The sequence below is a fragment of the Colossoma macropomum genome, unplaced genomic scaffold (assembly GCF_904425465.1).
Source record: "Colossoma macropomum unplaced genomic scaffold, Colossoma_macropomum, whole genome shotgun sequence".
Classification (NCBI taxonomy): Eukaryota; Metazoa; Chordata; class Actinopteri; order Characiformes; family Serrasalmidae; genus Colossoma; species Colossoma macropomum.
This window is the reverse complement of record NW_023494804.1, coordinates 10,981,753-10,996,241: the sequence shown is the minus strand read 5'-3', so window position 1 is coordinate 10,996,241 and position 14,489 is coordinate 10,981,753. Positions and strand designations below refer to the sequence as shown.

General features: G+C 39.2%; 1 protein-coding gene across 1 annotated transcript; it reads left to right on the top strand.

Annotated features, from left to right (window-relative positions):
- The first annotated feature begins 1,178 nt into the window (after nucleotides 1-1,178).
- On the top strand, nucleotides 1,179-12,842 carry mier3a (mesoderm induction early response 1, family member 3 a). The gene is given in 14 exon segments (XM_036595041.1): nucleotides 1,179-1,215; nucleotides 2,769-2,793; nucleotides 2,887-3,032; nucleotides 3,473-3,586; nucleotides 3,588-3,608; nucleotides 3,841-3,961; nucleotides 6,356-6,429; nucleotides 6,618-6,687; nucleotides 7,363-7,508; nucleotides 7,685-7,766; nucleotides 7,851-7,945; nucleotides 8,066-8,193; nucleotides 8,307-8,452; nucleotides 9,353-12,842. Coding segments are annotated over 14 exon segments (1,626 nt in total). The 5' UTR covers nucleotides 1,179-1,206; the 3' UTR covers nucleotides 9,802-12,842.
- The last annotated feature ends 1,647 nt before the right edge of the window (nucleotides 12,843-14,489 follow it).

Below are 14,489 nucleotides of genomic sequence, written 5' to 3'. Positions count from 1 at the left end.
AAAGAGTACTATTTTACCTTACAATGCAACCTTGCATGTATATCTCTGTCATGACTATTTTTTAAAATATTTTTTAGGCCAACACCTAAGCTTAAAACTTCGTCTCAGGCTGTAATAATAACTTTATGTGTTATGTATAACACACTGCAGACGTTTGGTTCTTATCACTGCTGTAGTGAACCATTTTGGCTTGGTACTTTTTTTATAGAGTGGGTGATTTCATATTAAATTGCTCTGAATTACATCTTAACTGCTTAATTATGCAGAAATCAGGAACTATTGGTGAAATCCCCCTTAATATCTTAAGTTTCATAGGGCTTGCTGAGTATCAGTTACTCTCTAAAATGAAATTCCCCTAAGCTATTGTGCAATCAGATAGAGCTGCTTAGGTTCCTTTTACTGGTGTATTCATCTAGAAGAGAGACATGGGACACACAACAGTTTACAAACCTACATATAGGTAGCAATACATCATTTTATTCCCCACAAATATATTGCAGATTACTGACATGGTAATTATTTTTTAATAAGACAAGCCATGAATTAATATATTGAGGCCACAAATTACCATATTAAGGCCACAAATTACTACATTGAGTACACAAATTACTATATTGAGGCCACAAATTACTATATTGAAGCCACAAATTATGAGAAACTTAATTTGTGGTCTCAATACAGTACATTGTGGCCTATGGTAATTCATGTACTCAATATAGTAATTTGTGGCCTCAATATATTAATTTGTGGTCACACCTTACTAAAAAATAATCACCCTAATGGCTCCGTAGTAGAATAATGAAGAGAAAATAAAAATATTCTATGTGTGTCTGACTGAACAAAACTCCTCAAAGAAGAGATAAAGTCAATTTCAGAAGTTCACTCTGCTGTTTTGGATTCACATTCCTTATCCCTGTGGTTCTAGAAACACACTGAAATATCAACACCTTATCATTTCTGAAGCATGAAATGCCTTAAATGGGTTTTACTCCACATTAGTCTAAATGTGTGCTTTATAGTTTAAAGTTGTAGAGGAGAGAAAAGTTAGCCGGAGCCACAAGCCGCTCGCTTCTAGGGGCCGCTACGTTCCTGAGTCCAGGCTTCTGGCCAATCAGCGTCAAGCACGAGAATACTCTCACCCTATTGGTCCGTCGCGTCGATCCGGGTTCCAGTGTAAAGCCCGTTTAGTATCGGAAAGGTACCAATATGGCGGAGGTAAGATTGGAAAAAGACGGACTAGGCGACGCAGCTTTAACGTTAATTTCTCGTTTCTTGGGGCACCAAGTCGAACTATTTCTGCTCGATTGTCGTCATGAACGTCTTATGTTCGATAAATGCGCGTTAAGTTCGGGAGATTAGGGGATTTGACGCCAAAAAGGACGGTTAGAAGCTAGTCGGGTTTCGTATCGTCGGCGTTTAGGCCGGGCGGCAGTTCGCTAGCTAACCAGCTAAACGCAGCCGTTTAGCAGCGGGCTGCTAGCCGAGCTCGTATTTACTGAAATTCCGTGTACGGGAGGGTTTAACATGAGCTATTTCTGACTAAAACAGTTCTGTTTTATCCTACATATTTAAGTCTAGCGCTGCCAAGCAATGTTACGAGCCAAACCCGATTATTTTCATCCGTTTTTTGCTTTCACAGTTTTATTTGAGCGCGGTTTAGCCAGAAATAATATTTTTCTTCACTGTATTAATTGGAGGAAGGTGGGGAAATATTCCGCTAAATAAATTTACCTCAGGATAAGTGAGAGAGAGCGACAGCAAGCCGGTTTATCTGAGCCGCGTAGTAGTGATGTCGAGCCGTCTTTAGCTATGAGAGACAGTTCCAGACCTCGAGATACAGTTTTGTAGCGGTGAGTGGTGCTAAAATGGTTATCTAGTAACGTTATAGCGGTAGTCGCGAACTTAGACGCTGTCTTTTAACGCAAACTCCTGTGTAACTTGCGTTGAATGTCTCCCGTGAACTTCTTTATAGAGAGAGCACCGATGCCTCGCTCGGTTGTGTGTTACTGGAATGTTTTGTTTGTGCTTGAACTTGCTTTCGTCCTGATAAATAGCCTATAATGGCCACTTTAGGTGTGTTTTGAAGCTTGGATGTCAAGTTAATTTAAAGGGCACCGGTTTTTCAAAAAATTAGACATAATTAAATGGTTAACATGTAAACAAAGTCATTCAGAGTGGTTGTGAAATGCTCCGTTCTAGACAAACTTTGCCGAGTCAAAATTGTTCACAGTGGTGGTGATGGGAACCAGACATCTGAAGAGTTTAATGCCTCTGAAGTCTCCCTCACAGAAAGTTTTAACATGAAATGGTTTGATATATGCTGCCTGATGTCTCATACTTTGTTATATGATTGTTTTATGCTAAAGTGTTGACTTAAATGTATTTTAATTCATTCATGGTGGAGGGCTATATGCAGGGCGTTGTTAGGCAGAATAGTCCCCTAAGAAATCTTTATTTTTTCAGATATACTACTGTTTTACCATCATCAACATTACATATATAAAAACTCAGAAGGCACATGTAGGTTCACTGGTGGTTTAGAATAGTCTATATTTGTGTTGTAAACATAGCGACCCCCTGGTTCTGTCACCACCACTGTAAAGAAATCTGAATTTACAAGTTTCTCTATAATGAACCGTTTCACATCAAACCACTCTGAATGGCTCTGTTTACATCTCACGGGCTGAATCATTCAGAGATTTCGAAAAATTGGTGGAATACCCCTTTGTTTCTTGTAATCTAACTGATTTATTTTTTTATTTTTTCAGGCTTCCTTGGGAAGTACAAGTCCAGGTAAATGAGTGACAAATTGTGCTTCATGTTTATTTTTATCATCTTAATATATTTTGCTAAATATTAAAAGTTTTTTTTTCCTGTCATTTGCAGTTGGCTCTTTGTCATCAGAGGATCACGACTTTGACCCAACAGCAGACATGTTGGTCCATGATTATGACGATGAGCATACTCTAGAGGAAGAAGAGATGCGGGAAGGAGAGTCAAATGTGAGTTCGGAGATAGCAGATCTGGAGAAGGTAATGCTTATTTATTTGGAGGCAATGCTTTTTATTCAGTATAGTAGCAAGGTTATTTAATCTATATAGTCTTTGAGGCCAGTTAACTAGGGAAGCACCGATAAGGGAATCATGGGCTGATATTTTCCATATGCCGGTACATTAACATTTAGAAACTGTGACAACATCTGCCTGGAATAGCATTATAGAGCAATGTAACAACTGCAGTAAAGTGAATAAAAGGCAGACATTTTAGTGCAGTTTTTCAGTGTTACCTAAACATTCAGCACTTCGGGAGTACAATAAATATGTATTGGTTAATTATATCGGTCAAATCTAAACACCTGTTTTATGCTGATATATGTATATATATTTTTTATTATTATTTCAGTAAAGGTCTGTTAATGATGATTTGTATGAAGTCATATGTTCTTGTAATTAACCAAAACTTTGTTAAACAGGAGGGGAACATGCCACTGGAGGAGCTGTTGGCCTTGTATAGGTATGAACCATCAGTCAGCACTGTTGGTGGTTCGAGTGCGGACAGCTCGTCTGTGGAACTGACGGATGAGTTACCCTGACATGACGTTAGACAAAGTAAGTTAAGATTGCATTATTACTGTCTTTTGGAACATTTAAAGGTGCTGACCTCCCTTACTGACTTAGTTTTGATCACTTGAGTGAATGTCTGAATAGTGCCTAGTGGTTGTGTCAAGGCTACATTTTGTAATATAGCAATAAAGGAGGAAAAAAAAATGTCCGATAAAGTTTTTTTTTTCTTTTTGTATGTTGTAACGGAAAAGAAACGATTGTCATTTTCTTTGAACAGGAGGAGATTGCTAAAGATCTGCTGTCTGGAGATGATGAAGAAACCCAGTCTTCTGCTGATGATCTCACACCATCAGTGACCTCGCATGAAACCACTGATTTCTTCCCCAGAACTCTTCGCTGTAAGTCCTGTTGTTGGTAATAGGGCTGAATAGATTTTTGCATTGTCATTTTTAGTTAAGAAAAAAAAAAAACATGCCTGTATGTTGAGAAATAAAAGTGGAACCATGCAACTTGCATAACATAAAATATACAGTTACACAGGATGAGAATTTATTTTTACAGAGTACAGTAGATAGATTTTGCTTAGGGGTTTATTCAGTGTATGTCACGGAGTGTGGAATTCTCTATTCTTAGGTATGTAATGCATCATAAACTCTCTTCTAGCTCACAGGAAGAAATACACAGCCAACAACATGACATGTAGAGTTTCAATCAGGCATGAAATTATCGTCTGAACCTGAATGCAGCTACAGAATAGTCTGTCCGAGCCCAGCCCGGCACACAGCATTGTGTTCTAAGTCCGAACCGTACCAGAGCCCAAAAAAATTCTGTCCAAAACTCACTTAACCTGAACCATATTATGTTAGGAGTCAGAAATCGACCTGAATAGGCCCATCTGTCAGTTAAACTGCTGAATAAATCCTGATAGGATAGCACCGCTTATCTCGTAGTGCCAATAATAGGTGCCACTAGAACACAGATAAATAAAATGGTATTAAATAATATGCTACAATGAAATAATCAGTTGTCCAAAATTGTGTACATTTAAATGCACTGTTCTCACACTGAGCGGTGCTGATGTAGTGAGATGTTAGCCTTCAGCTGTTTTACAATTAAAACTGTATTGCTGCACATAGAACATGGTCTATAGAACATGTTAAACATATATTTCAAGCTCTGATGACCTCACACAATGTGACTGTGCTATTTCAGGCTTGATGGGTAACAAAATTAGTTCGTATTATTTTTTTCCCTCTAGTGTCTGATCCAGCAATTTCTACTGATATTGACTTGATACCAATACCCACTGATACGAATATTCCAATTCCTGTATTTAGCTTCATTTGAGCTGGAGAGGTACTGGGGTGATGGGAGAAGTTCAGTATATTACGAATGGTATTATATGGGTAGGAATATGAGTGTTGTAAGTGTGGCGTAGACAAAGAATTTTCAAGAAAGATGCGCTTGGCGGTAGTAGACTCGAAATTTGGACGGGGGCTGTCTTATTAGTGCCATGGATGGATAAGTAGGTCAGAGCAGATGACTTTTTGAACATGTTTATTATATTGGTATGCTTAAAGAGGGTTGTTTCTAAGCCAAACTAGGCAATGAATAATGCGAAAATGCTTTTAAAACTGCTCGTTAAGTAGAACTCCATTTGATGGATAAAGTTAAGCATTTACAGAAGAAGAAATTATTCCTTTGCTATCTTTATGATGCTGATTGCATTCTTAGCTAAAAGAGCTGGATAACATTTTCACAAGTATCGCTACTGAGGTCAGTGTTCCAGCTTAGTGAAAATGTGCAAGACGTTTTGTCTGCTTGTCTTTACCTTGTAAAAAGATAAATCTACACACATAGTGTAATGTGCTATTTTTTTTATTTTTATTTTTTTAACTGATTTTAAGGTCTGTTGGGAATAGAACATGGGAGAGGGCACATGGCTCTGTGGTGCAGCTGTGTCGAGTGAGACAGTGAGAGATGTAGCGCCCTGCTGTATATCACGTTTCCTGTTTTTCACTAAATTGTTAGTCTCATTAAACCGGATTTCTCTAATACTCGGGAGCCTGTCAACAACAGTCGCCTTAACTGTCGTTACACGACTTAAAAATATTGTAATGTTTAATGTTGATAACTGCTGTCTTAAAAACAGCAACAACTGAATCAACACATTGACACCAAACTACTTGGTCTGAAGTTCACAAACAGTATTTTAGAGTGCCTGTGGTCCCTGTGGGGCGGCACGGTGGCGCAGTGGGTAGCGCTGTTGCCTCACAGCAAGAATGGCCTGGGTTCGATTCCCGGCCGGGCGACTAGAGTCGTTTCTGTGTGGAGTTTGCCTGTTCTCCCCGTGTCTGCGTGGGTTTCCTCTGGGTACTCCGGTTTCCTCCCACAGTCCAAAAACATGCAGTCAGGCTGATTGGACGTGCTAAATTGCCCCTAGGTGTGAGTGTGTATGTCCGTCTGTCTGCCCTGTGATGGACTGGCGACCTGTCCAGGGTGTATCCCGCCTTCCGCCCAATGACAGCTGGGATAGGCTCCAGTACCCCACCGCGACCCAGAAGGATAAGCGGTTTAGATGATGTATGTATGTATGTATGTATATGTGGTCCCTCTGTTTTAGATCCGCTGAAATTCTCCTGATAAGGAATGATATAATATTCCCCCATATGAATATTGTCGGTAGTTAAGGTGCAACGGTTCGCCATGAAATTGTTCAGATGAAATGGTGACATTCTGTGAAGTACATTACAAATATAATCTAATATCCCACTTAATTTCTTCTTATCTAGCCAACACTATTTACGATGGCGACAAAGAGTCTGAAGGTGAGGAGGATGGTCTGAACACTGAGGACTCTCGAAAGGTGAGGCCTGGTATTTTCATGAAAGCATTTAATTTAAAATTGCCTTTGATTTTGTTGCAAGCAGTAGTAAGAAACAATACGCTTGTGGTTGATATTTATTTATTTGGTAGTTTGGAACAAACATTCCTGATATTTTCAGCTTTTACCTGAGTAAAGAGTGTGTTAAATATTTTGACTTACTTTGACAGGAAATCATGGTTGGATCTCAATACCAAGCTGAAATTCCCTCCCTTACCTGCTATGATGAACATGAGAAGGGTAAGTTGCTAACTTTACCCAATAGCTGCAGTTTCGCAGTTTGCGTCACCTTGCGAAATGGTCACGGCTAAGGCTTGTCCGGAAGATTGGCTGTAAAAATGGCAGTGCACTTGCAGTTATTAACAGTAACGACACAAAAGTGAGCAAAATCATATCCGGTAGTCTCATAGTTGTGGGAGTATAATGCCACACACTGAGTCTTATCTAACAGATGTAGAGAACTCATGTGGTTGGTGAATATAATTACATCACGTAACTATGTACTTGTCATGGCATAATGCTGCACATTGATGTGTAGCAAAATGTATATGTAATGGCCGTGAAATATATTGTTACCAGCAGTAGAGTGATGGGTATGTTCTGCTGCAGAAATTAAAATGGAAATTAAAATAGAAATTAATATAATTTCACTTGTGAAAATTTGCTGGCAAGTTTAGATGTGACTGGACCTTAAACAGTTCATCGTGGACAATTTGTTTAGCGTCACCATCAGCGTCAGAAAGCTGCAGTATTTTGAAATCCAGTAATGTGTGTAAAACATAACACCATAGACATTTGTGGTAAAGATGAGTGAGCCCTGTAGTCATACTTCCTGTGTGTCATGATTACACTGAAATGCAAACCACCCAGTTTGAAAATTGTTTGTCTTCTAACATTATTCCATTCAATCCGCAGTATATGAGGACGAAGATCAATTACTATGGAAACCGAATGTATTACCAGAGTCGAAAGTAAAAGATTTCTTGCAAGAGGCAACCCTGTCAAGTACTGATGGAGCTATAGAGGGAGATGGAGAGTGTCTTGTTAGAGACAATGAACAGGTAAGATTGTTACCTAGTCTTTTTATGTTTGGGAGTTTGAAAATCCAGTGAATTGATATATACTTCTTTGATATATGCGTGAGCAAGTAATGCTTCATGTAAGTGTTATAAAATAGTAAATTCCTACTACTTTTTGTAGTAATGAAAGCAATAATTTAAGTCTTTATTCTCTGCAGGCCCTGTATGAGCTTGTTAAGTGCAACTACACTATCCATGAAGCTCTTGAACGGTATCGCAGCAATGAAAAATCTTCAAAGGGTATGTTGGCTAGTGTATCGCGTGACTGTTTGAGACTTGTTTCGTACAGTTGCGAGATGAAACTGACTGAAGTTTTTCTTTTAGATGAAATGCACCCCTGGTCTGAAGAAGAATGCCGAAACTTTGAACATGCTCTTCTTTTATATGAGAAGAACTTCCACCTCATTCAGAAGCACAAAGTAAGAACAAATTTTATTAATAGTGACAAAGCCATTACTGAATTTTTGGCTCATATCTTGCTTCATAGGTACAAAGTGTGTTTTTGCAGGAAAATCCTTACTACTTTTTACTTCCTCAAGGTTAATACAAGGACTGTGGCAGAATGTGTTGCGTTTTACTACATGTGGAAAAAGTCAGAACGGTTCGACTTCTTTGTCCAGCAAAATCGATTTGGGAAAAAGAAGTACAGCAGCTACCCTGGTGTAACGTGAGTGTTTTGAAGTGTAAACGTTGCCAGTTTCATTGACAAATCAAGGAAAAGGGTAAAAACCTGAAAGCTGATGCTGATCTGTCCGTGTGTCTTGTGTTCTGGCCCTCTAGGGACCTGATGGATCGACTGGTGGACGAAGCAGAGGGTCTGGTAGATGGCTCGGGCTCCGTCTGCTCCAGCAGCAGTGGCAGGATAGAGCCCTCAGCTGACCAGCAGCTCAACATCTTGAACTCAATCACCGCCAGCGACCTCTCCGGTGAGTCCATCCCACTGCTGTGGCAGAAATTGGATATTTGTCATGACTGGCTTTAATGTAACGCTGCTTGTGGTGATTTAAAGGAAAAATATTGGCAATGTTTTAGTAAAGTTTACTGGCTCAGGTTCAAAAAAGCATAGTTGCTAGGGGTGCAATGATTGGTCGACAGAGTGACCAGAGTGTCAACGGTCAGTGACATTAATTTTTTAATTTATTTATTTTTATTTTTTATTTATTTATTTTTATTTAAAACATAAAACACTCTGTAATGGTCATATGAAACATGTAGGTGATACAACAAATGGCAATACGCTACTAGAATCGTTAAAGGAATGGTTTGGCGAAAAATCTAATTTGCACATTTTCCACTTGCCCTGAAAGTATGTTTGGTGTCTTAATTTTGCATCTTTAGTGTAGTGATGGTGCTAACATGCTAAGAAACACTGGACATTAATAGTCACCCAAATCTTTTACATAAATACATGCCCAAAAGTTCTCTCCCTCTTCTCTCCCTGCTCAAATCGCATTCTGGTCTTCATGAATTGCTCCTCCACTGCTGCTGGTGAAGTTTTACTTTATTTATTTATTTTCATAGTTTGCAGTAAGCCATACTGCGACCTAAACCACATTAAGAAGTCTGCACAACTGTAATGAGGACCTGGATGTGGTTTGAGTGGGTTGAGAGAAGTTTTTTTACCAAACAGTTTCTTTAAGGGCAAATACTGTTTTGGTTTAGTTTAATTTCACTACAAGTTGGTTGATTGGATAGTCAGTAGACTAATCAATTATAAAAATAATAGTTTGTTGCAGCCTAACTGCATATTCATAAACTTGTAACACCATGATGAAGCTGGGGACATAAAACAGTGAATTGACACATCATCCTATCCCTTTTCTTAGCACTAACCAGCAGCGTGGCATCAGTGTGTAACCCTGGCGATGTGAGCTGCCTGGACTCCTACAACTTCTCACCTCTGGACGGCCTCCACCGCGGACCCCTGGGCCACGACGAGCCCCTCAGTTTCTCCGGCAACGGAGATGGCGACTGCCTCAATCTATTAGACTCTGGCTTCTACCATTCGGACCTCGGGCAGCTCAACGTGTGCAGCGACGACTGCGAGAGGCCGCCAGCCAAGAGGCTGAAGATGGGCCTGTCCGAGCCCTTCCTGAACGAGGTGGCCATGGGCAGCCGCGGCATGGGCGTGGACTTCGAGGGCCGCACGCACCACATCACCAGTGCCAAAATGGCTGTTTCCGTCACTGACTTTGGCAGCCTTTCAGCCAGCGAGGCTGGCAGCTACATGGGAAGCCACACACTACATCAGCACACGGCACTGCAGTCTGAGTAACTGTTCATGAAACAAAAATGCCTCGCTCCGGTTCGATGGGACCACTTGCAGTCGAACCATGTATATAGCCGCTCACTGGAAATTCAATTTCTTTTTGTTGTTGTTTTTGTTTATTAATTATGTATATTTGCGTGTATATATGTACAGATTCCTTTTTTTACTCTGACATCAGTGATGTCTTATTGTACAGACCTTAATCTTGAGTTCTCAAGAGTTAATACAGCCATTTATTTTCAGTCCGGAATATTTTGGAAAGTGTCATATGTATCCTGTCCGAATACTGTGGAAGCTGAACTTGTGGTATGGAGTGAAGGGTCTGGACTTTCACTTCATGTCAGTAGTTTCCCACAAGAGTTGCAGAACCTTCAGTCTCATACACCCACTCCCCCATTTTTATCGATGACAAGGTGTGTCTGCCACAACAGTCTGTTGGTACTCAGCAGTGTTGACCGGTACCTACACCTCGGCTTACATAGCTTTTATGCGATGACTCCAAATGTTTGGAAATTCTTTTATTAAGACCAGAAGACTTTTTGTAAATGGAGCCATTGTTCATCCTAAAGGAGACTCACAGGCACCAGGGCATGTTCATCATAATCATCAACGTACATTTAAGCGGTTCCGCAATTAAGGCTTTAGTCACTCTGATTTGACAAGGGAAAATACTACGGTTCATAAGAAATGCCACCTTTTTATATATGGTCAGTTGAGCTTTACTGTAGCTGCAACAAAGATTTGTAGATTTCTATAAATGAACAGTAATTATGATCACCCCTCCCAAATCCCTCCCCGGTATTTGAACGCAACATTAGATCTTTTCACTTGTCATAAGGAAGGAAGACACTGCGACAAAGAGTGTAATACATGTTTTTGTAACTTTTATTTATTTGTGCTCTTTATATGCTCCCTTTTTGCAGTTCTGTTTGTAGTCAAATGGTTGTTGAATTTTGGGGGGTATTTATTGCTATAAAGACCATTGGACTGCACTTTGGTCACTACAGAGCAAATATTAGCTGTACTCTAAGATCCTCTTTTTGAAAACGAGAAGAATTTTGACGTTTTACTGGCACATGTCCTTTTCTGTGTTTCGATGTGTTATGAGACCAGTTGTTCTGTCCATCGTTTCGTTCCCTAGAGTGACTCTTTATTTGAAGTATAATTGTTTGCATGGGTATCTTTTTAGCAAGCTTATGATAACTAGTTGCAGGCATTAATTGGGATGTTTGTTTTTGTAGTAAATTAGCTCACCCATGATCAATAGCCAATTATGTATATATCCACATCGACTGCATCATGTGGCCCCCAAACCTTGTTCTCACTGCCAGGTTATGTTTCGAGAAGTGGTAGGTAGGGTCGGACCGCTCAAGACAGAAAAATCAGCTCTGTATCTAAATGATCCACAAAGGGAAGCGGCTGTCGACCTAAATTTATCTATGCATTTACTACAGTAATTTCAACCCAGACGTGGTTATTATTGACCTTATTTGAACCCGCGAGACTGACCAATCCAAGTAATGTAAATCTTGGAGTGACTTGATGTAATTGGTTGGGGTTTACACTAAGAACAGATGGGTTTCCAGATAAACACCCTTTTTAGCCCTTGTTTAGTGAGCGTGTTCTCAGCTCTGTTCTTCATTTCCCTTACTGACATGATCCAAGTATATTTACCTCAATATGGCTTTCCTTCGTGAACTCTTATGTACTCTCATATGGCAATAATTTGTAAATATGTACAGACACCAACATAACCTTCCCACTTTCTCTTCCTTGGCAAACAGACTTGAACTTGAAAACTTTGAAATCTGTGCTTTTGAGTCTGTAACTTAAGTATTCCACAGAAATGCCTTTACTTGCTTTACCGTTTAGCTGATTATATATATATTTTTTGTTTGTTTTTCTTTTTGCTTTACGAGAGATTCGCTTAAGAAGAGAGTTATTTATTTATTTATTCACTTAAAACTGCAAGTGGGTGTAGTGTGTTCGATGTTCAGTACATGGCGTGTGCAGCTAAGCTGTCCTCCACTGCCGGCCCAGCGCTTTTGGGGTCTCACGGGGGGTCCGTGCCGACGCAAACCCAGTAGAGCGTACCTGAGCTCCGTCTTCACAGAGTAACTAGTGAAGTAGTTGAATGTACAGTATTATTACGTCTTAGGGGGTTTACTGAACTTGTCTGAGAGAAAGAATGTTTGCTGGTTAAGGCATGGCCCTATTTGCAGTGTTGCCTTAACACTTGTTGCTTATTAAAAAACTTGCATGTTTAAATCTACCTGAAAAAAAATACACAAAGACAATGGCCTCTTTGGGAGAGAACGGAAGCTTTTTGGCCCGTTTTTAAAGCCTGAGAAAGGTCTTTTCCGAGGATTTTAAGGCTGGTGAGAGATGCGGGAGAGTGAGGACGGCTCGCACTATGTAAAATCGTTTCCTGTACCTGAGGCCAGAATTCTCCATTCTGTTTTTTTTGTTTTTCATTACATACTTGAAGGATGTGTATTGATGCATTTATTTAATACACTTAAACAATATTCTCAAATTTGAGTCCTGTAGGTTGTGCAATTAATTTCTCCTGTCCCTCCAAGGATTGAACAGAGCTTTAGGAAACTGTGTTGGTGAAGTAACTTATTCATGTCCAAAGTTTGTATGAAAAGTACTAGCTTAAAATTGTTGTAAATGTAGTGATGGTCCTTTGCTTCCAGGGGCAAGAATTTAAATGTAAAAATTTAAAAACCCTCCTTATCAGAATAACGTTAAGTTTTGTTAAGTAAACAGTCATTTTTTTTCTTCATTCGTTCAATTTTTGTGCTGGGGAAAAAAACGATAAGCATTACAGTAAAAAAAAATTTTTCTTTAACACTTATTTTGGTGTAAAGAAATTATAGTGTTAAATAGACAATCAAACAGCAATTACTATTCAAAAGGAAATTTTATCATTCATAATGTTTGTACATAGACACTGTTTCTGTTTTGTTGGTTTTTATTTTGTATTTTATGTTATACTTAAACAACTGGCAAACAGATCCAGGAATAAAGTTCTGGAAATATTATGACTTGCTCTGATGTTATTTTTCCTTTCCATTTTTTTTCCAAGTTATATTCACTTGTCATTGTCTCATTGCCCTCTTTACTATTGTACTCTCTGACAAAATGCAGAGATCATACATGTTTTTAAGGTCAACCTGAAACCAAAATTGACCTTTTTTATTGTTCATATTAAGCACAATTTATTCATCATACCATTTAAAAGACAAAGTTCCTGTTTTCTTGTAGTCTCTGAAATATAATGACAAACGTTTTTTTGACTATCACAAATTTGCTTTTACTTTTATGGTTAACACCTAAGCAGTTTCTCACCCAAAATCTCTGATCTTGATCTGCAAGACGAGATTGAAGAGCAAATCTATCTTTGCCAATGCATGTTTAAATGAAGTTACACTCCAGATGTTGGAGCTTTAATGTTTTTCTACAATCAGTAGTCTAGTCTGTCTATCCACCAATTACTTGTTAGCCTTGTACATCTAACAAAGCACAGAAAAGTGAAAAATTTAAGTGCAACAATTATTGGCCAGTTTATGGGGAACCTGTGTTAGAGTAGATTTCCCATATTCCAACTTTATTTGGTTATATATCTTTAAAGCTGTAAATAAACATCTGTGGTTAACAGTGGTTAAGTCATTAAATACCAACCTGGATTTCTTTACAATGGTGGGGATGGGAACCAGGGGGTCACAAGGTCTACAACGTAAATAGCGTACATTTTATTTACCATCCATTTCTAGCAGTGAACCCACACGTGCCTCCTTGGGTTTTATGTGTAATGTTGATAATTAGGATGATTTAAAAAGATTAATCCGATTTCAAAGCACCATATTTTTCCAACTGTGAGGCGCCTAGGAACCAATCACATACCAGTTGAAAGAGGGGGTCAGAGAGTTTCTGATGGCTCCCTTCAGTCTGCGAGGAGGTGGCGACCCTGAGCAGAAAGCGTTTTGCGTTCTCCACTTCAATAAGAGTGAATCCATCATAACTGTGCGACGTCGTTTTCGTCGGCAGTGAAGCTCCAACAGCTCAGAGCGTTCGGCGTTGGTTCCACGACACTGGAAGATCTCAGAATTCGCATTGAAAGAGTAGAGTGACACCCGATATGCTCAATCGAGTATGGAATGAATTTGACTATGGCGTTGATGTTGTCTGTACAGCTGGAGGAGGTTCATCCTGAGCACTTGTAAAATTACATAAACTTTATGCTCACTTAAACTATTTACAATTTACTGCATTGTTCTGTAATGATTTACAAGTGAAATAAATCATTTTGAAATCGGATGAATCTTTCTGAATGTACAATGTCTTAGGCATCAGGCAATAACACTTTATATAATAGCATCCAGTGAGAGAGCTTTTAGAGGCACCTCTAAAGCGTCTGGTTCCCATCAGCACTGCAGTGAACAATTCTCTGTAAGTTGGTAAGTTTCTCTACAACAGAATATTTCACATCAAACCACTCCAAATTACTTTGTTGAAATTAAAATTAGCAGAAATATGTGAAAATCAGTGAAGTTCCCCCCTTTAAATAACACATCAGTGGTGGGCTTATTTGACTACAACCCTACTCAAACCACCTGAGCACGGTCTACTGAAAAGCACTGTAAATCCAATGAAAAGTGAAAAATTAGAGTCGTATCCGACCCCCAAAC